At 33.7% G+C, this 20,998-nt stretch overlaps 3 protein-coding genes across 6 annotated transcripts; 2 read left to right on the top strand and 1 right to left on the bottom strand.

The window, feature by feature from the left end:
• Window positions 1–647: 647 nt before the first annotated feature.
• LOC111004016 lies at window positions 648–9,818 on the top strand. 3 transcript variants are annotated; one of them, XM_045629440.1, is made up of 12 exons: window positions 648–810; window positions 880–1,089; window positions 1,208–1,342; window positions 1,592–1,696; window positions 2,136–2,255; window positions 2,833–4,810; window positions 6,896–6,967; window positions 7,367–7,384; window positions 7,866–7,960; window positions 8,328–8,414; window positions 8,520–8,745; window positions 9,015–9,818. In XM_045629440.1, exons 1-12 carry the CDS (start codon window positions 778–780, stop codon window positions 9,653–9,655), a joined length of 3,720 nt encoding a protein of 1,239 aa, XP_045485396.1. In that variant the 5' UTR covers window positions 648–777; the 3' UTR covers window positions 9,656–9,818. The 3 variants fall into 3 exon arrangements, with proteins under 3 accessions (XP_045485396.1, XP_022130510.2, XP_045485397.1); XM_022274818.2 differs by having other exon boundaries at window positions 6,893–6,967; XM_045629441.1 differs by lacking the exon at window positions 7,367–7,384 and having other exon boundaries at window positions 6,893–6,967.
• Window positions 9,819–12,285: 2,467 nt separating this feature from the next.
• Window positions 12,286–15,236, bottom strand: LOC111004019. 2 transcript variants are annotated; one of them, XM_022274821.2, is made up of 5 exons: window positions 15,008–15,236; window positions 14,559–14,933; window positions 13,769–13,858; window positions 13,136–13,565; window positions 12,286–12,584 (listed from the first exon to the last, which is right to left on the bottom strand). In XM_022274821.2, exons 1-5 carry the CDS (start codon window positions 15,047–15,049, stop codon window positions 12,463–12,465), a joined length of 1,059 nt encoding a protein of 352 aa, XP_022130513.2. In that variant the 5' UTR covers window positions 15,050–15,236; the 3' UTR covers window positions 12,286–12,462. The 2 variants fall into 2 exon arrangements, with proteins under 2 accessions (XP_022130513.2, XP_045485429.1); XM_045629473.1 differs by lacking the exon at window positions 13,136–13,565 and having other exon boundaries at window positions 15,008–15,228.
• Window positions 15,237–15,485: 249 nt separating this feature from the next.
• Window positions 15,486–20,953, top strand: LOC111004018. The gene is made up of 10 exons (XM_022274820.2): window positions 15,486–15,692; window positions 15,818–16,027; window positions 16,284–16,364; window positions 16,544–16,654; window positions 16,808–17,018; window positions 17,302–17,372; window positions 18,602–18,721; window positions 19,669–19,731; window positions 20,506–20,671; window positions 20,790–20,953. Exons 1-10 carry the CDS (start codon window positions 15,648–15,650, stop codon window positions 20,924–20,926), a joined length of 1,215 nt encoding a protein of 404 aa, XP_022130512.2. The 5' UTR covers window positions 15,486–15,647; the 3' UTR covers window positions 20,927–20,953.
• The last annotated feature ends 45 nt before the right edge of the window (window positions 20,954–20,998 follow it).

Genomic DNA, 20,998 nt, shown 5'->3' with positions numbered 1-20,998 from the left:
GGCCACACCGAGCCGCAGCGGCCAGCGAGATCGAAGCGACGCATTTGCGGCCCGTGTTCGGTCGCTGGTCGCTGCGGCCACTGGGATCAATTGCATTGTAGTTAAATAAGCAGTGTGCGCGCACTAGCCGCGGCGGCCGCGCGTATTGTGGAACTACAGCGTGTTTTGTAATCATTGCGATGTCTTTAGACACGGAAAGATTTATAACTGATTTATTGATTATTTATTATTTATTCATGGACTTAATTTTCTTAACAGTTCTTCAAACGAAGATTTGCTCATCCGCAAATAATTAAAGAACTTTTCATCATATTGCTGAAGGTCGGTGAAATAAGTATGAAATAATCCCTTTGTTCGCCTTTCACGTAGTAAGGGATGGACTCAATATTTTTCCTTTTCTTTTTCTGCTTCTTACTAAGATACAAAAGCACTGCTATTTCCTCAACGTCCATTTTAAAGCGCGCTGTATAAGCAACTGACTATCGTAGCCGCAGTTTTGGCCGCGTTGCAAATCGCAACCTCTGCGGCCGGGCCGCGCGTCTGGCCGCTTCGGCCTGGCCGCTAGTGCGCTATTACCCTAAGTCCGTTGACTGTGTCGCCGCCGGTATTCGGTAATCAGAAGTGATAGTATAGAGTCTAGATACTATATTGTCTATGATTTATTACAATATTTCAATTTATGTTAAAAGTCGAAAGATTTCTTCAATTCCTACATTAGAAATTCTTACATTTTACTCCTTATTATTTTAGTCAATAATCCATACGGTTTTTACTAAAATGATGATAACAATCCATGGTCTGCCAACAAACGTAAGTTTAATTTGAACAATTAACATGTTACTAGGTGACTATACTTATTACTTTAAACTTTATCTGCAGACCAAATTTCAAGATCTTAGGGCAGTAATTAAACAAGAATGTAAAATTACGGACTTTATTTTGGATGATTTAGTACCCGAAGGAAATGGGTTGAAGAAAGTACGTGTTGGCTTAGCAAATAATAGTGAGGGTAACCAAGTCATGAAATATTTGAATGGTTACTACTTTTCAGGGCATATTTTGCAAGTGACGACTGTCGGTAAATCAGGGGTAAGAATAAATCTTTATTTATTTATTTAATTTAATTGATTTAGCTTGTTTTAGGTTGCATATTTTGTGCATCAGTTAGATCGGTTATATTCTGTAACATATTGTATGATAATTTTAGGACATTCAAAGCCAGCAGCTAAATAGTTTTCCTGTTGACGAGACAAGAGCAATTTCCTGGAACAACCAACAATTACCGTGGAATATGCAACAACAGCATCTTAATCAATATAATTACCAGCAGATGAATAGTGATGTGAGTTCTGTCACTTCTAAGGAAATGAAATGTATTATATCATTTCATATACTATATAACAATAATTGGTCCTATGAAACTTTTGCTGGTATTCTTAATACAGCTCACCAACAAAAAATTAATACAATCAACTCTTTTCAACATATTATGTTCTTTATTTTAGGGTTTGTTAAAATATGAATCTTTTTATCAGTAAGCACTGTAAGACTATACCGTAATATGTAAATAAAAATATTTGTTTGTTGGCAGCCTGCACCAAGCCGTTATGATCAAAGAACATCAGTTTATCATAGAATTGGACCACCTTCTGAAGATTTTTCAATTGCACACAAAAGTGCTCCTCAAGAAATAGTGGTATGTATTTTAATAATTTTTTGCCTTAACTACTCAGCTTGCTCATAGACAGGGTATCCCATTGTATGTCTTTCATAGCCATTATTATATTTATCACGGTATATAACATTTCATATAACACAAAATACTGTTTATATTGACCAAAATTACAGATTCTGGTTGAATTCTATTGGACACAACATACAACAAATATCTATTTTTACGATCAAATATATGTAGTCCCTTAGAAAATGATATGATCGATTTTGAATGTAATAATTGCGAGAATATTTTTTTTACTGTTAAACTTGATATATAGGTCTCCCACAAAAAATACTACAATCAACTTGCATGTGTTATTTTACTTATTTTAGTGATGGTTAAAACATGCACATTTTTCTCATTAATAAAATAAAGTCATCATTTTGTAATATGTAAATAAATCATTTGTTTGTTTTAGGCTGTTGTTGATCAGCCTGTGATGGACCGGTATGATCAAAGAACATCAGTTTATAATAGAGTTGGACCACCTTGTCAAGACTTTTCAATTCCACAGAAAAGTGCTTCTCAACAAATAGCAGTATGTATTAAAATACATACTAAATTTGCACATAGTGGTTTTATTACTTGTAAACTATAACAAAAATAAATAAGCCAAATGCAAGATTATTATGTAATGTTAAGTAAATAAGGTTTATTTATTCTATATACAGCTACTATTTGTTTTGTTACAATTATTCACACTTGTGAAAAATAAGAATGCAGCCTAGTCCGAGGTAAGTGGGAAAGTAAGAATATCTTGTGTTGTGGTAGATTTTTGGCAAATTCTTGGACGTGTGTATTTTTCATCATGCCAGTTGGTTGTGTCATGTGTCATGTATGATAAGACACTAACTGGTTTAAAGGCTCTCAGTCTTACTAGGCATTTATGCCTTTTAAGGTTGTGTAGTCGTCTGTCTAGTCTAACTAGTTTGTTGCAGCATTTATGGAAGCAAAGTATTTTCATTGATATGAAACAATCCAAAAGCATTGAAGAAAGAATGTACCATAAACAAAATGATGCTTTTCATTGAGCATTTTGTTATAATTATTTAACAGATGCCGCATATTATTTTACATCTAATATTGTTATTTACATCATAAATATTAATTCGCAGGCCCCTACAATGACATCAGAACAAGATCAAGTGCAGTGGTCTGCAAATATTGGGACTTATCAAAATAATATTCCTTTTTACCAACAACAGTCCTTCAAAAGTCCGAAGGCGTCGGCCTTTGCACTTACCTTTGATGCTTATGCATCTGGCAGTCAGAATAGAAGAGGAGACATTCAACATCAAAACATTTCTTACCCGGAAAAGACAGCTCAAGCTCCATCTTTTGATAAGGAGTATAATTGGTTTTCGCAGTTGAAACCTTCTTCTAACCAAGATCGTGATGCTAGTGGAAATAGAGATGATAATCGTCATCGTCACGGTCACGGTAATGGCAAAAGAAGTCGTAATGAACAACATCATGCCCCAGTAGATCGTGATCATCACGGGAATCGTGATCACCACAGAAATCGTGATCACCACAGAAATCGTGATCACCAAGGAAATCGTGATCAAGACGGAAATCGGGATCGCGACAGAAATCGTAATCACGATGCAAATCGTGATTGCGACGGAAATCGGGATCGCGACAGAAATCGCAATCACGATACAAATCGGAATCGCGAAGAAAATCGGGATCGCGACAGAAATCGCAATCACGATACAAATCGGAATCGCGACGGAAATCGAGATCGCGACAGAAATCGTGATTATGAAGGAAATCGTGATCGCGAAACAAATCGTGAACGCGATAAAAATCGTGATCGTAATACAAATCGTCATCGCGACGGAAATCGAGACCGCGAAGGAAATCGTCATCGCGACGGTAATCGGGATCGCGAAGGAAATCGAGATCGCGAAGGAAATCGTGATCGCGACGGAAATCGTGATCGCGACGGAAATCGTGATCGTGATGCAAACCGTGATTGCGATGCAAACCTTGATCGCGACATAAACCTTGATCGCGACGGAAATCGTGATCGTGATGCAAACCGTGATCGCGATGCAAACCTTGATCGCGATGCAAACCGTGATCGCTATGAAAATCGTGATAGTTTTGAACATCATGATCATAATACAAGTCGTGATAAACATTGGGTTCAGGATGCCCAACCCACTTTCAGTTGCCACGATTCAGCTCGTAATCGCAACTATGCTAAAGCAGATACCGTCAGCTTACGTGAATCTCGATGGGATACTCACGTACGCAATCAACGAGAGTGGGAGTCTACTAACCAAAATGTGCCGGAACAAATAATAGTTTCAGTGAATAATGAACAATTTAAAAATTCCTCGTCAAAAACAGAGGAATTTAAAAATAATAATCAGATCTTCAAACGCTCAAACTCAAGTAACAACTTCAATGCATCTTTGCAGCGTGCATCAGGTAGTTTTGGTCATACACATAAAGGTCAAATGAATAACCAAGAAAGGCAGACTAATCAGCCTCGTAAATCCTACCAAGATACTCTTAAACGGAAACATGATCATAAAGAGGATAAAATTAATGTACGACCATCAACGGAAGTGACTCATAAAAAATTTAAACCGAATGCAATAGTTTCTACAGGAATGACCACTCCTGTCTCTTTGCCCAAGAGACTTAACAGACATACCACTTGGGTACAACAAGTGGCGTCAAGCATGTCAAAGCAAGTGTTAGAGTCTGTAGGGAAATGTCCCGAAGAAAATCGCCTCATACTTATTGAACTGAAGAGATGTATCCAGAATCGTATTAATATGGTATATGGAAATAACTTAGCGGATACAACGGATGAGATAATAACTGAATACTACAAACATTTCAGCCCTGATCAAAATATAGAGCTATACGAAGCTATTCGAGAGATATCACAAAGTAAAACAAATATCGAACAGCCATCATCCGACAACGTGGAGATTGATGCAGCAACTGTGGTCTCTCCTCAAGCTCCAAACCTGTCTTCAAACGTACCTGAAACTGTGTCCTGCCAGAGTTTTGTGCCAACTCAGATCCTGCATAGCAGCAAACCGGTGACACAGAATAAGAAAACGCCGCCAGGTATTTATTCCCTGACGTTATTTCGCAGTTATATAATGAAATAACGTCAGACATTTTATTTTAAAGGAAAAAACAAAGGTGGGTTTATATTTATCTGTCTAGTGTTTACATTAGTGCGTCGTGCTGACTTTGGACAGTAATGTGGGTCAATACAATGCTCTTGGAAACGAAAGAATGACGCGACAGATCTTGCGATTGCAAAATGTTCTGTCGTGTCGTGATGGTGGCGTTCCACCAAAATGCCGCCGCTTCGTTGGAAAGCCATTTTCGACCCACACGTCAGACAAATATAAATCCCCCTTACTTTGACAATTGTGAATACTTGAAAATAATATTATCTATTCGGTTATTTGATATTAAGAATATATGAAGATATATTCACCATACACAATTAGCTCAAAGTTTAGTATAATAGAGGTAGGGTGCGTAATGTTCAACAGCCTATAGCATTATTAGCATAAATCGCATGGCGTAGGAATACTGGCCGGTGACAGCAAACGGAATAAGGTTCAGGTGATCTTAAGTGGATCTTATCAGGGTTAACTTTGTACCATTTGACTCTCGCTGATCTGGAATTGGCAACTGTTCCACCAGTGACGTTGTCTCTATATATTACAGGTGTTAAATGTGTATTCAACCTATTTTCTTAAACATAGGAAGAACACAGAACCTGATTTGGTAGTCACTTGGCCGACTAGCGTGAGTCGTGGTACGAAATAGCATTAGTTTTGCCGTAGCGTTTAACCAAATCGTGATACTTTGGTCTTGCTCTTCAATACCAGCTCCTTATATTTAGTTGGCTTCGGAAAACTGTTCGGCAATATTCATCATCCAGTGATAAGTGGAACTCGTACTATCACCACGTCACTTTGTTAAAGCCTCTGCCACGGTAATTCCAAAACGATTTTCGTCATGATTGAGGGAGTCAAAGGGGAAAATGTGTGGTTGTGTGGCTTTTTTTGCCTCCTGTGTAAATACTTTATATTTTTATGGACACCTAATGATTCAATGTTGTCAAATGTAGTCTTCTCCTATATTTTAATTAGCATGACATTGAAAATGGTATAGTTAAATGTTATGAATGGGCCAAATCTAAATAAGTCTAACATAGAATCTCCCCGGGCGAAAATAAAATGAAAATTCATTTATGCTGGTAGTTAAGGTAGTAGTACAAGTCGAATGTTAGGACTTCTATAAAAAAACAGGCAGGGCTTTACTTTCTATTGTGGTAGTAAAAAAACAAAAGTATTTCACTTAACGAAGACTGCCAATGATACTTCAGTTTCAGGCTAGAGTGACTGATGAAGGTATTTTAGGAGTCCTTTCAAAAGCAACAAATTATGAATTAACTAATAACCAAGTGTTCAAAAGCTTTCATAACTTTTGTTAACGTATAGCTTTCCCGCAAATCATTTTTTTAAATTGTGACTTGTTCTATAAGAGCTATAAATTGTATATTCTCTTTCTTGTGATCAATAATGTTTAATGTGCTAATTAGTTTCCCTGGATGTTTGAAATTTTTGTCTATTAGGTGGGCGCAAAATAAAATGGCCTGTAAAATAAATTAAATGAAACAGTAGAATATAACTGTTTCTTTTAATCTCCACTCAAGTCAAGCTGCAATTTCTCCAATCTTTACATTCCATTTAGAACCTGTTCAATCTGAACAATAGTTGTCGCCACTTCCACACCGTCCTTGACGGTCGTTGCCTTCTACGGATTCTCTCCAGAAGAATTTTCACGAAAGGACAAATCCAAGGGGTTTTCTCCATCTAATCGGTTATTTATTTCGGGTATATCAGGCCAGTAATTTTTAGAACCACCTACGTATGTTTTTTTATGAAATAAATTTTTATTGTCTTTAATTAATATAGCTTTTACACATTTATGGATTGATATAAGATTTGATATAATTTTAAATTGAATCGATTCCGACGTTTCGCGTGCTTTACAGCGTGCGAGGTCACGGTGACTGAAGACAAAAGCTGTTAAATGTCAAAAAGTATAAAATCTTCAATCCGGTAAAAAGTGTTTTCTATAAATTATTATTGTTATGTGATGTAATATTTTGCACAATTTCAGCAGATGTGTACCAACTGTCAAAGACACCGACACTGGTCGTAGCTGATATTAAACTACCCAAGTATCCTCATGGTGGTAAGATTTAATAATTATCTACTTAATATAAAACCGTTTAGTCGCATTACTTCAAAAGTGATAATCAGTTCTGCTGCATTTATGGGAGTTTGTCTTTGGCTTGGCATATTATGTTAGATTTTTTGTGAAATATGTTATGCCTTCTAATCCGACCAATTATTAACTAGGAAGCACTAATTGTAGAATTTTATGGTACTAAACCAATTTTTTTAACTTCCCATGATATGGAGGCCGGAACCTAGGAACTGTCTTGCCCTCTCTACGCCCTTGACTTGCGAACTGGTAGTAAATGTAACTTTACAATTAATTTAAAAATTGATTTTGTGTACTTGTTTACCAATATGAATAAAGATATTTCGATTTATTTGTATTATTACTTATATTTTGTTTTTTTTTCAGATAAGCGTTTGTATAATCGTGAGTACAATTTCTTTTCTTCTTACGAGATTTTTTGTGTTTTGTAGAATGATTCAAATGCCCTTAATATAGAAAAAAATATCGTTTGGATCCTAGTAAATCTGATTGATATATCAAATTAGGAGCAGAGTTGGTCTGGCACCTTCAGCCTGCCCATTCAACCTAAGGTCATGCTAATCATGGCTATACCATTTTTATTGCAATTAACCCTTGCTCCTACGGTGATGTCATACAAACAAAATTGTACTGTGTAAGACACACAAATCGAACCAGATATTTGGAATTGTTATTAAAAAAAGGGAATTATTTTGGTGCGAACTAAAAAGAGCATGACGCCTTTTTTATTTGCAAGAATTAATCTTTATTATTATGATCTAGAATCAATTTTGGGGTTAACCAAAACCATCCGAATTTGATAGCAATGTCCTTTAGTTAGCCGTTAAAAGTTTGTAGAAGTAACATTTTAGTAAAAAAATTACAGAACAAAAGGAGGCCGAGAAACTTGGTGTCCTTTTGGATTTGTCTGAGCCATATAAATCAATAGTGAAGGAACATACGAACGAAATAGGGACAATGGTAAGTTTAATTTCTTGCATATAAATCAGAGTTAGGGCAGCAAGTTGTCTATATAATTGTAATAATATTTGTTTGCACTAATATTATTTAATTTGTATAAACAAATAAACTAATATTAGTTTGCACAGATTTAAAAGATTGTCTTTGATTTAAGAGAGACGCGTTTTACAGTTGTTTAATAAAATAAACTGTCGCGATTGGTACGCATTTATAAGTCATTAATATTTATTCAAACACACATATTGTTATAATTTACTTTTGTTTTAACATCTACCATGGAAGAGATGTAACCACACAACCCCCCATAGTGTGAAGATTAGCTTCAGATCAATTTTGTCTCAGCCAAATTAAGAACTCTTCTTTTCAGGCAACAGAATGTTGTAAGGAAGTTGACCAAGAACTAGGTGCGTCTAACAGTAAATTTTGGCAGGGTGCTGTAACAGATATGAAAAAGGTATTTTTTACTATCATTGAGGCTCTCAAATTTTTAAGTTTCATATTTTTTGGACATAAAACTACCTGTGAATTAACAACAATCATTATACATGGTTTTTTTCAGCTCCTAAGGATGCACTTGACCCACCGCATACTTGACGTTCGAAGGAATCTAGGTGTGCGTATATTCTACAAGCCGACAAAACCGAAACGCGAATCTTTATACGCTTTCTTGAAAAAGTATGACGTTATTTGTAAGAAATATTCGGAACGCAAGAAAATGCTTGTTGTTCAATGTGGTACTTTTAAAGGATTCGACAATTTGTGCAGACTAAAAGAGACAGCAATTCGTAAGTTCTAAAAAGTAAATTTGATTTTTTTCACATGGTCCTACAATTTAGCACTGTTACATTAATTAATATGTTTTCCCTGGGTCGCTTGTAATAATACATGCTGATGAATTGAATTGGATGTAATGAGGTCGAAAACAATGTTTTTTTTAATAGGACATTGACTGATACAAAATTCGAGTTCTTTGATAAATTCCAGTGTAGGTAGGTAGGAAGAGAAGCAGAGTAAGCTAGTTTATGAAAATAAATTACATTAATTTTCTTCTCAGGTGACGTAAGTCTCACTTTTAAGCCCTTACACTTGTCTGGAAATCCGAGGAAACCTCGGTTAAAGGATGGTAAAATGATCGTCGAGCAATCCGAATCTGAGTCTGATGATGATACTGAAAAATTCAATAAAGATGTAGCTGAGTGTCAACAGGATATCTTAAATGACAGTGATGTGGTTTTGCTAGAGACTGACGGGGAAATTATCGATTTAGATAGAATCCAATCTACGGATATAAAAAGCAGCCAAGACTCAGATCATAATGAGATAATTGAGACCAACGAAGATAATAGAATGGAAAATATTTCCAAGTCGGTTGAAGCTGCTAATATAGATAAGTGTGATGATGATGAAGATAGTGAACAAATGGAAAACTTGCAAAACGGAATCAAGAATTGTGATCAAAGCAAGGATGTTGCTAATACAGAATTTGAAAAGGATGACGTAATAATTAATGATCAAAATGTGTCGAGTGCCGATACTATTACTGATACAATTGTTGATGACGGTGATGAAAAACAGGATTCGCTACCCTTAATTATGGATGTGGATAATGAAAAAGTTAGGGACTGTGATAAGATCGCAAACACTGAAGATGGTATAGCTGATGACATTGATGAAGATGATTTGGAAGATTTTTAACTTTTATTCCAATAAGCAACGACTTCGTGAAAATAAAACATTTTATCTATATACATAAGTAATATTTGTTTTCTATGTCCTATGAGTATCAAGTAAGTATGTAGTTTTCCTACTGTACTAGATTACAGCTTAAGCTAATAAACAGTTCTAAGTTTAACCTGAACTAGTAGTGTTTTTTTTAAAGTCCACTCAGAATAATTATTAATTTTCATAGTGTTCCCTTGCACCTACGCATTCGCACTACTTATTGCTTTAACCACACACAAAAGGACTTTGTGACACTGTATTAAAAGTTTCGGCGTATTTAAGTAGTAAGTAGGCTGAACTGACTTAATATTTAAGTCTAATACGATCTTTCGTGTCTCAAATCATCACGAAAACTTAGCTTGTCCATAAAGTGAAATTATCAATCATGATCTTAAAGAGATTTATTTACGTGATGAAAAACCCTTTTGCCCAGTTTTCAATTACGGATACCTGTGGTAGTTGGTTGATGAACTCAAGTTTCCGCACCTAGACCCTCAGGGCCGTGGCGAAAAACACTCTTGTAATAGTCGTTTGTATAAAAACTTTAGGCTGTATAAATTTTAGACGATTTATATGACGATGGAACACAATTTGGTCACAATTTCTCCGGCCACCGCATAATTACAATACACTATGTTATAGCTAGTTAAAATAATGTCACCTGTTATCTCGGTATATCGTTGAAGCGGTCATGACTGTAAAGAGGCATCCAAAACTATTTCAAAAACTTAAAGAAACGTCCTTGCATATACCGAGGGATCCAACTCGGCTGCGGGTGCCCGCATGTTGCACCACGCTATATTCTAAAAATTGCTACGCCATGGCCGTAAGAATATTTAATCACCTTCCTAGAAGTATATAGATCGCTGCCATGTAATGTTTTCAAGGGGAAGGTGATTGGGTTCTTAAAGGCAAGGTGCTTTTATAGCGTGGGCGACTACCTAGAACTAGATTATAAGTTTGAAATTAACGCGGGGAACATCACTTCAGATGTTATTAAATACAAGAAAAAGAAGCCTAACGTTTAAATCGTTGTATTTTTTAGATAATAATTTTTACAAATATTGGTGTCTAACTAACTCTGCGCTGTCATTTTTTTAAAATGTAAGATTTAATAACTAGTATTGTTATTCAATAGATCAAATAAATAAAATATAAGATGACATTTGCATGCCTATTCATATGTGGCGGATTTTTGTAATTTATGTAACTAATTCTAGCAAATAAACGATTTGAATTTGTAATAGACGTACGCAGTGTATTCTGTATATACACTTAAGTAACGAAATCTATTTTTCTGGGTATTGTGGGGATGCTGTAGAAAGCTGGCTATATTAGTATAAATATTCATAATTCTTACGGGTCGGTTGAATTATGTGGACATAATGAGGTACAGCGAGCATGTATTTAATAAGGTTTATATGGAGTTAAACCTATTTTGTTGTCTATTTTTTTTATAGAACAGGGGGCAAACGGGCAGGAAGCTCACCTGATGTTAAGTGATACCGCCGCCCATGGACACTCGATGCTAGTGGGCTCGCGAGTGCGTTGCTGGCCTTTTAAGAATTTGTACGCTCTTTTCTTGAAGGACCTTATATAAGGTCTAAATATTCCTAAGCTTAAGAACTTGTCTCTGAGTTCACAAGATTTTAATTATTATAAAGGATTATCCACCTACTTTATAATTCTGTCGCATTAGTAATGCGTGAAAATGATTAATAATGTTGTGGATAATATTATAATTTTTAAATATAATAACAAAATTGTTTTAACTATTGCCATACATAAATGAGCTAGCTTTTTACTTTCCATTGCTATAATATAATAAGGTCACAACTATCATCCAGAGTTTTATTTCCGACCATTATGTTTGGCCAATGTGAAATCACTTCTACATCCCCTTGTAGTGTGGGACTCGACTCGCTTCATGTTACGCAGACCCATAATATAGTTCACGACTTTTTCAAACACCTCTGTGGTCGCGTCCGCATTTTTACAGGATTAGGCTGATCACCTACGTATAAAAACTACAATTTAAATAGTGGGCAGTTAAAAGGTAATCTCATTGAAACCTACAAAATCCTTGTCACTAAAATGTTCCAGGACTTAATAAAGATATTTGTTGTGAGATACACATTTGAAGGGTAGTTCTTTGAAACTCAAGAAACAAGCCCACTCAATATAAATTCATATCCTTAAGACTTAAACTGCGCGGTGGATGACTGGGTTAGGCTTTCGAAAAGTGATTTAAACAGGTTGGATAATTTCTCCAAATTCGCGCGCAACAGCTAGTAAGGTGCTAAAGTGTGTGGTCGGGCTAAATAAATGTCTCTTTATGACCCAATGTCACATTCATTCATTCATATAATGCGTCGACTATAGTTTATAATATAATCTATGGAATCAATATCGCCGGATCTTGACTCCAAAAAATGTTCACTAAAGTTAGGTACTCTTAAAATATGGGGTATTAAAATGAAATATTTTATGCCAATTTATTTATTAAAAACTTTTTACTAATATAATAGAAGATAGTATATATTTAAGATGCCGGAAACTGAAGTATAAACTTTTCAACTTATAACAAAATAAAATAACATATGTTGTTTGTATTTGAAAATTCATTTGACTTAACAGTAGCAGCTATTAAAAGAGTTGTAATGGTCTCGGCTTGGTCAGAGTTGTGTGATGGGGATTGCACATGCACTGTTAGTGAGACGAGACCTACAAAACAACTTCTGAAAATTTAATGATTCTGGCCAACTTATTCGGAAACAATACTAAGTATCACTTGCAGTAGTATCCTCAGTCCAATCGTCAAGGTCTTTGCTTAGCTCTGAAATTGGTAAGTCGGCTGGATCTATGTTGCTACTTGCGTTTGTCATGTTAACATTAGAAGTGCCTGCAAATCAACACACCAATTAACTTCAATAAACAAATTCTTGTCTAATATATGTTTAGAATTCTTAACAAACAGGTTTCAAAATAAGCAATGTGCTGTTGCAGTTTAAACTTTCAAGTTTACAATTGATCTTGTGAAATGTGTTAGCTCAATTAACCTAAACAGCAATAAGGCATAGTTTCTAAGCAATGGTCTGCCATATTCTGTCAAAATCTCCCTAACAATATTTTATAGCATATAATCTGGCTTAGCCTCAGATGTTTTAATGGCAGCAAATATCTCTTATCTGATCAAATATCTCTCATCTACCTCATACCCCGATTCTCCTATGGGGACCATGAGCTGATGAGTAAATATGGAGTAATACTAAATCTGCATGCCAAAAGATCTTGAAGCTCAAAGTTTATGGCCAAAATATACTACACAAACTATGGGAGTATGGTTCTTTGCTGTTAACAAATGGGCTATTGAGCTACTTCACATTTCTACAACTTCATCAAAGGGAATGCACCATAAACTTTTGTCATAATAAGCCTACATACAAATAATACCTGATTGGAGACAAGGACCCTGAAGTTCTGGAGGTAACTGGCCTTGCAACATCAAATTTCTCAAGGTTATGACAAAATCTTCATCTACATCTCTTGGATATAACATTCGGTACATGGATATGCATTTCTTACTATTCTGATTAGGTTGATCACCCAAGATATCAGTTAAGCGCTTTCGGACTACATTTCTCAATAAAGCATTGAATAAAGGTATTTGGTTTGAATTTACATTCCTTCTAATACAGTGAAGCATATCCTTCATTAGAATTTTGGAAGGCCAGTATAGGTTTTTTGATGGTTCTCCTGAGTTTTTTTGATTTTGGTCTTGCGGTCGCTTCCGCTCTCGTTTTTTTGGAGGTAAAGTGAGAGGTGCACTGCTAGTGGAGGATTGTGTTGAATCCTCCATGTTTAAATCAGGTGTCCCTGACTTCTGTGAAATATTTTTTCCCAGAAATGTAATTTGGTTTGGGATGCATTAATTTTTATTCAGAACAATGTAGGACTTTTTAACATACTTAATTTAATTAATATGTACATATAATTTCCTACTAATAATAACTTATGAATTTTTTACTAACATTGATTTGTTTTGTACCAAAATTCAAGAATACTAAGCAAACTGAAGGTACTTACTTGAAGCATTTCTAGCCGCTTTTGCTCCAGTAATAGGTTCCTTTCTGCCTCTAGAAGCATACGCTTCTTGTTTGTCAGTTCAATCTCCAACTTAAAGAATAAAAGCGCATTAACATATCCACAAATATAAATTGCACTTCTATAAATAAAGTAATGATTTAGGTTTTAATAAATTTACAATCAGACCAACTAAATATATTTTTAGGAGATTTACCTTTTTAAAGTAACAAATGAAACTCACTGACAAGTATTTAATGTGCTGGACTAGCTATTAAAAATTAAAATAATAATAATAAAATTGCCAAGTACAAGAGTTTTGTAATAATAGTGCATTAATAGGCTAATGATATCAGCTAAATATAAGTAATTGAAGACAGTAAAATCAAACAATTCAACAACCTCTTTGAAAATTAAAATTCTTATTTAATATAATGCAGGTACATTCAATATACCTAAATATAGTATGTTTAAAAATATTTTTATTTGTATTTTCGCAAACAGTTCATTTAAGCTCCTTTAATACATATTGTGTTGATATTTTTTCATTATTGTTTATATCATCTGCAATGTATGTGTGAACAAGTGTGCGACTCAGTTTTGGTAGGCATAATACTTTATAGCTACCAAAACTCAGCTTCATATATAAGATATATTATAATACTTTCAAGAACACTAGTCATTGCTGCTAGCAATAATATGGCAATTTTAAAATCATCACTAGAGTTTGGGACCTTTTACCAGTATTGTATATAGAGGTAAGTGGTCAAACTTGTTACAACTCTTTAAGTACCTCAAGTTTTGATAGTTCCTCGCGCAAGTGGGGGCTCCTATCCCTTTCTCTTACTGGAGAGTAAGGTCTCTGAAATTCAACTGGTTGTACATCCCTCTCAATTTTCACATCTTCATCAAATTCTTGTGGATCCCTAATGGTATCTGCATTATTCTTTATCCAGCATTTCAACTTGTATATATCTTGATCTGTATGCTGATATGGATAATCTTGTAGAGTTCTTGCGGCAAAATCTGCAGCCGCTTCTGTTTCAAAGCGAATTAACATGTCTTTTGAATTATTAGCTCCGGAACTCATCGATTCGATCCAGAATTGTAATGGCGGCTTTTTGAAAACGTAACTTCTCAAAAAGTGGATCATTTTCTGCCTCTTTACCTGGTTAATGTTAATTTAATGATTTGATTTGTTACAGACAATAATATTATAATCAATGTTACGATTTAACTTACGTTTTTTGGGAGACCGCTTACTACCACATAATTATTGGACATGATTAAAACCAATTACAGATATTGAATAGATTTCTGTATTATTACTCGTGAGAAAGATAAAATTTAAGATTACAAACAATTCAAATTAAGATGAATATGAGAACAAATAAAGAGCGATGAATGAATTTATTTCTGATTTGTTTTCTCATAGAATGGTCTAAACTCTAAATTATAAAATGTCAATTATCAGCTATGAACTAATATCGGCTCTGTTGTAGTCTGTTAATTTTATAGATAATAATGCCCTTTTTGTATTAGGTGCACAGAAGGGACTTCTATAAAGGAACAGTAAAAAACAGTTTATTTTTCCAAAATTTATTCTTGAGCACTTTTACGTACATTAAAATTAGTATGAAATAAACCAAAAATTTCAAGGAACCTCTTGAAACAGTAACATTTCCTACGTCACCTTCAATTTCAATTTCTAGAATACGATTCATTTCTATTTTAATTTTTACTACTTGAGAGTTGAGTTGAGCTTTTCACAAGTCTGTGAATTGTCAAATTTCTAAAACAAACAAAGTAGAAATATATACTAAATTAAATATCAATCCATTAAAGTAAAGGACAGGTTCTACTTTTCTCAAACAATATTAATATGGGTGATGAAAAGTATATCATAGTAACGGGCTTTCCCGGACGGGTAATAACACACCTTTAATCATTATTTCAGGGAACAAGAAATTGTGTATGAAACAATCTTGTCTCGAAAATAATGACTATAATTTGGTTTGGCTACCAACTACGACTAACGTTTTCGAGTTTCAGATTACAGGGTCAGCTATAGTCAGAAAGCTCTCATGGATAGTGAGAGGACACTTTGAGATTGTTGCTATACAGCCAGCACCAAAGGGCCTCAAGAAATGTTTTGTTAAGTTGTCCCCACGGCTGAACCCTCAGAATGTTATTAAGAAAATTAAAGAAGCCAGTTTTGGTCCTTACAAAGTGTTGGTGACTCCCTGCAATGAGCCTATACCAGTAGGTTTCTAACTTTAACTAGAAATAATATGAAATTTTAGGTACAAATCTACTTATATATAGTTTTATGTATGGGGTTTGTGCTAATCATGACATGAATTATTCAAAATATATAAGATATTGTTTGAAATTCATAGAATTATTATACAGAGAGACTGCAAGCGTAGATCAAATTATTGGAATAGTAGTTACACCAAGAAATGTATCTCTTTTCTTGTTTAGATTTTTACAACTTGATATTGAATGATATTTTTAGGAACAGAGAAAGAAACCTAGGGTTTTGCCAGAGCTTCTACGTAAGAGAATGCAAATTCCAATTGAACTATCACCAAAAGAGGTAAGTTTTTTAAAGCTCAGAAATGAAATGATTTCATAAAAACATTGTTTTGGGTTAATCTATATGAAGAAAAGCAAAATACAGTCAAAATCTATTATAACAACAAATATAATCAACAAATAGTAGTGACGGTGTCACTGCAATACAAGATGAAATAATAATATTGCATATATTTCCAGGTTATTATTATAGTTCACAATGAGATGGTGCAGGAATTAGAATATAAGTATACTGGACTGTATAATTTGAGCAAGAAAACGGATCATAAACTGATGGAAAATTTATGCATCGTAAGTAATTAATTTTGAATTATTCTAACATGTCAAACTTTATATCAGTTTCTTTGTTTGCCACCTAGAAATATCCCAAGGGTTCTAAGATTAGATAAGTACCTCAATATATCAATGACATGAGCACCCGGTACATTATTCCTTTTATTCCAGGTAATAGCGGAAAGATTAAAAAACGTAGCGTCGTCATTTAAAAGGATGCATTCGCCGTTTCATTTGAGTTTAGCGTACAGGAAGGCGTATCCGCACTTCGGGGACTTCCAATTACTATTGTCGACGTTGCACGGGATCGAAGATGCGGAAGCATTGCCGCGGTCACAAATTAACGAGAACGAACTCATGTCTTCCGTGAACCAGCAATTTGGTTAGTCCACATTTATATTGAACTTTACTTTAAATTAATTGGCAATAGTTATAACTGCATGCCAGTTTTCAATAAAATATATTGAACTTTAGCTTGAGGCGATTTTTTTTTTAATTCATAATGTAATTAACTATTTATTTACTGAATATTAATTAATATATTTATCTATATATTAATTAATATTCAGTAAATAACAAAATAATTTTATATAACTTGATGTTAATACTATGGATTAATTAGCATCTGCAAGATATACACGATATCATTTTTTTTTAAATTTCAGTGGTCGGCAACGTTCCGTTAGAAAAGGCTAAAGAAACGTGCAAAAAGTATTCCGCTCGTATTTTGAAGAAGGTAAATAATGATTTTATATACTAAAGTTTATATTTAAATGATTTTCTTTAAGTTGGTTTGCAATTTAATGCTTATAAAACAGCCATGTTTGTTTGTCTCACTCAAGCTCCACTGATTTAGCTAATTATCTTGAAAAATTTGTGGAAGTTCAGGGAAGGTTTAAGCCATATCATTTTATATGTATGTTATTTAAAAAAAAAAAGTACCCGGATGACCGAGCGTAGCACGGTATTTTTTTTATTAATCGTGTTTTATGGAAATCTTATTTAAGTGCAAATTACATACTTATATTAATAAAATTATCGAATAAAGATAATTATATTCATATTTAAGTTTTTATTTGACTGACATGTTTAAACAAGCAATTCTATGTTTAAGTTGATAAAACACAAATAAAATGACATTTTCTAGAAATGATTCCTAGCTTAATCGATTTATTGCCCCCGAAACCCTCCGTATACTAAATTTCATGAAAATCGTTGGAGCCGATTCCGAGATTACAATTATATATATATATATATATATATATATATACAAGAATTGCTCGTTTAAAGATATAAGATAACATACATATAAAATTATTTTTCAGTTAATATTGGATATTAATATAAGTGATACCTTATATTTTAGAAGATTGATTTGTATATGTTGTTGGAATATTTTTTGACTGTTACTGTATAAATGTATCTTTAATTTGTAATTAAGTTCCGCAAGTTGGTATATTAAAATAAATTATCTGGTTATTTTTTCGTATGCAGAGGATTAAAAAAATATTTGTATAATTGGTATAGCGCGAGAGACTTATTTTATAAACTTTAAGTAGCAGAAGCGGTAAAAAGTATCTATTTTAATTTAGAAATCAATTTATTACTACGAAATGTGTATTTGAAAGTATATATTATATAGTTATGGTTCACTATTTTGACTATAGTGGCTTATACATAAGATATATACAGGGTGTCCCAAAAGTCGACGTCAAGTCGAAATTTTCTGATAGGTAATGCCACACCAGTTATCAGAAAAATTAAAAAAAAAATTATGTATGTTGCTGCGGGCTTTTCTCGCAGATAGTAGATGTTTTTCCTATTTACTTGACATATTTGGACAATTATATAACAAATATATAATAATTGTAAAGTTCCATTAAAATCTATTCGTGTTTTTTAGCATTTCAAAATTGCTCTTTTCCTAACTTACATACATGTATAAGGAGAAAAAATATTTTTCAGGTAGTCGAGCATATAAATAAATTGAATACTGAAGTTGAAGATTCGGACAATCCTGATATGGGAGTGGCTAAAGCAAAAGTAAGGAAACACCTGAAGAGTCTTGAACAATTTATGCCCGAAGTAAGTTTTATATCACATTGTCAGAATCTAAGTCTATATAGATTTAACCTGAAATTTGACTGCTTTTTACTTATGATTTCTTTTGAAGTGAAACTTCTTTATCGGCGTTGGAAAAAAATTACCGTCACATTTTTAGGTTACGTGTCACAATTATCAGTTACGCGCCATCTTTTTCTTGTAGTGACAACGCTTGATTCGAAGAGAATCTGACAGTCGTGAAACGCAAAAATACTATTTATCATACCAATGAGTAACAAATAGCTTATTTGGAACTTATCCGGACATTGTGAAACAGGCCCTAAATATGACAAAATTGAAGGTATTTTTTGACACAAAGCGACGCGATTTTGACAACGAGTTATTTTATGTAAAATGACGCGTAGCATAAAAAAATATCTTAATTTTCCGCTTCGACTATGTAACTCATAACGCAAAGCAAACTTAAATCTTGTCTCGAAAGCTGCTGATTTTTTTCTGTAAGAATTTTGACATATTTGACAGCGCTCAAGACGAGATCGTAGTTTGAGATAATAATATGTGGACCTAATTGCCTTAATTCAAGGATTTATTGGATTTCTCGCTGAGAATACGTACTTTAGAAATAAAATTATTAACTTAGGAGGATTTACTCTGAGTGCTGTTTGCTATTGTCGATAAATCAAAATCTAAAAACCACCCATATTACTTTGACGCCCGTCGTTCCACGACTGAGTGTTTTTAAGTCAGTTTTTGCCGTCCACCACCAGGTGCCCAATGAAATATTTCCATGTCGACTTGGGGTTCTTTAAGAAAAGATTGTAATAATGCTTAAAAGGCCGGCGACGTACTTGCAAACATTAGATGAGCCTCCTGCCCGTAAAAAAGTACACTATTTGCTTAATAAACATGACCTAAATAATTAACAGTTAAGTAATAATAATTTATTATTTGCACCCCTTTTTTTTCAGATAGTCAATGAAGTTGTAAACAAACACTTTTTACCTAAATTGCCTGTGTATCAAAGAGTTCGGGTAAGATCATTTTGCATATTAAAACAATTCATCATCATTTGAGTATTTGTTGTGTGTCATCTGTCAAACTATTATCAGAGTAAAATGAAACACTATGCCTTGCATCGTGATTGGTCTGCAATTGACCAATCACATGCGACCAGTCCTTTCGTTTGACCAATCGGAGAATTGTTTTCTTTATTAACCTGCATTATTTTTATTCTGTGTTCTTGAAATGAAACGACCATTTTTTTGCTTGCTCATATTTTAATTTAGACTCACTAGAATATCGACGGAGTCAGCAAGACTTGTTCTTTTTACATGCTATTCTTAATGGGCGGATAGATAGTCCCTATTTGCTATCGTTAATTTCATTTAAAATTCCTCCTGTGTATGCGACAAGATACTCAAAATTGTTCAGTGTGTTTTTAAGTAGCAGTTTTTTTTAAGTAGTAGATATTAATAAATTCTTAGTATAATTTGTTGCTTTTGTTTAATTTTGCAGTTTTTAATTCTATTCTTTTGTTTTTCTTTTAATTGACACTTTGTCTTTTAATGCTTGTTTTTTGTATAATCTGTGTAATCTGTTTTGGCTTTGTGTATTGTATTTGTGTTTTGTATAATAATATGTGTTAAGTAGCTGTTGATTATTTATTATTAAACAAATAAATAAATATTTTTGCGACTTAAGACGGGGTTTTAAATGTTTTTTTTAATTCAATGAATTTATGACGAAATTTTTCTTGATGTTCTTATATTATTAGTGTTTTAAATGTTCCACACTTGAACTTTCAGGTATATGGCGAGCCATACATGCCGAAGCGGGCCTTTACCGAACCATTATTCCAGAGTTTCTTTATCAAGAAATTCGCAAGATCTGAGAAAATGTTTAATATGGTTTCGTTTTTAGTGCCGAGAGAAAACTATAACAAGTTGTTAGCTAAGGATAACATTTCTTTGGGTGAGTAAAAGTTTTAGAGAATTATCGCTATTATATATTAAAAGAGGAAAGTGTGACAGAAAGAGACGGAAGAAGTAGTTTAGCTTGGCTTAGCTTTTATAACTGTTAATATTTCCAGCTGATTGTAAACTGGTGATACGCAGAGAAGATATTATGAAATACTCAATTCCCGAGGAAATAAAGCGAGATCTAGCCCAAAGCCTGGATCAGAGTGGAGCAGACGTTGAAATGAATGAACCGTGGGTGGAGTGGTAGACAAGAAATAAAAATATTTGAAATCTTTGAAAATTGTTTTTTATTTGGTTTATAGAGCTTACCTAACGCTAA

This window comes from Pieris rapae, chromosome 9 (assembly GCF_905147795.1).
Source record: "Pieris rapae chromosome 9, ilPieRapa1.1, whole genome shotgun sequence".
Classification (NCBI taxonomy): domain Eukaryota; kingdom Metazoa; phylum Arthropoda; class Insecta; order Lepidoptera; family Pieridae; genus Pieris; species Pieris rapae.
The sequence above is the reverse complement of the archived record's forward strand: the minus strand, read 5'-3'. Positions and strand labels throughout refer to the sequence as shown.

Excerpts from the sequence above, each read along its gene's own strand:
- LOC111004016 (XM_022274818.2), top strand. The coding sequence starts at position 778 with ATGATGATAACAATCCATGGTCTGCCAACAAAC. Across the intron at positions 1,697-2,135 it reads GTGCTCCTCAAGAAATAGTG|GCTGTTGTTGATCAGCCTGT; the intron begins GTATGTATTTTA and ends TGTTTGTTTTAG. Across the intron at positions 4,811-6,892 it reads GAATAAGAAAACGCCGCCAG|CAGATGTGTACCAACTGTCA; the intron begins GTATTTATTCCC and ends GCACAATTTCAG.
- LOC111004019 (XM_022274821.2), bottom strand. The coding sequence starts at position 15,049 with ATGTCCAATAATTATGTGGTAGTAAGCGGTCTCCCAAAAAAC. Across the intron at positions 14,934-15,007 it reads TAAGCGGTCTCCCAAAAAAC|GTAAAGAGGCAGAAAATGAT; the intron begins GTAAGTTAAATC and ends AACATTAACCAG. Across the intron at positions 13,859-14,558 it reads AGGAACTATCAAAACTTGAG|TTGGAGATTGAACTGACAAA; the intron begins GTACTTAAAGAG and ends TTATTCTTTAAG.
- LOC111004018 (XM_022274820.2), top strand. The coding sequence starts at position 15,648 with ATGGGTGATGAAAAGTATATCATAGTAACGGGCTTTCCCGGACGG. Across the intron at positions 16,655-16,807 it reads TGATGGAAAATTTATGCATC|GTAATAGCGGAAAGATTAAA; the intron begins GTAAGTAATTAA and ends CTTTTATTCCAG. Across the intron at positions 19,732-20,505 it reads CTGTGTATCAAAGAGTTCGG|GTATATGGCGAGCCATACAT; the intron begins GTAAGATCATTT and ends TTGAACTTTCAG.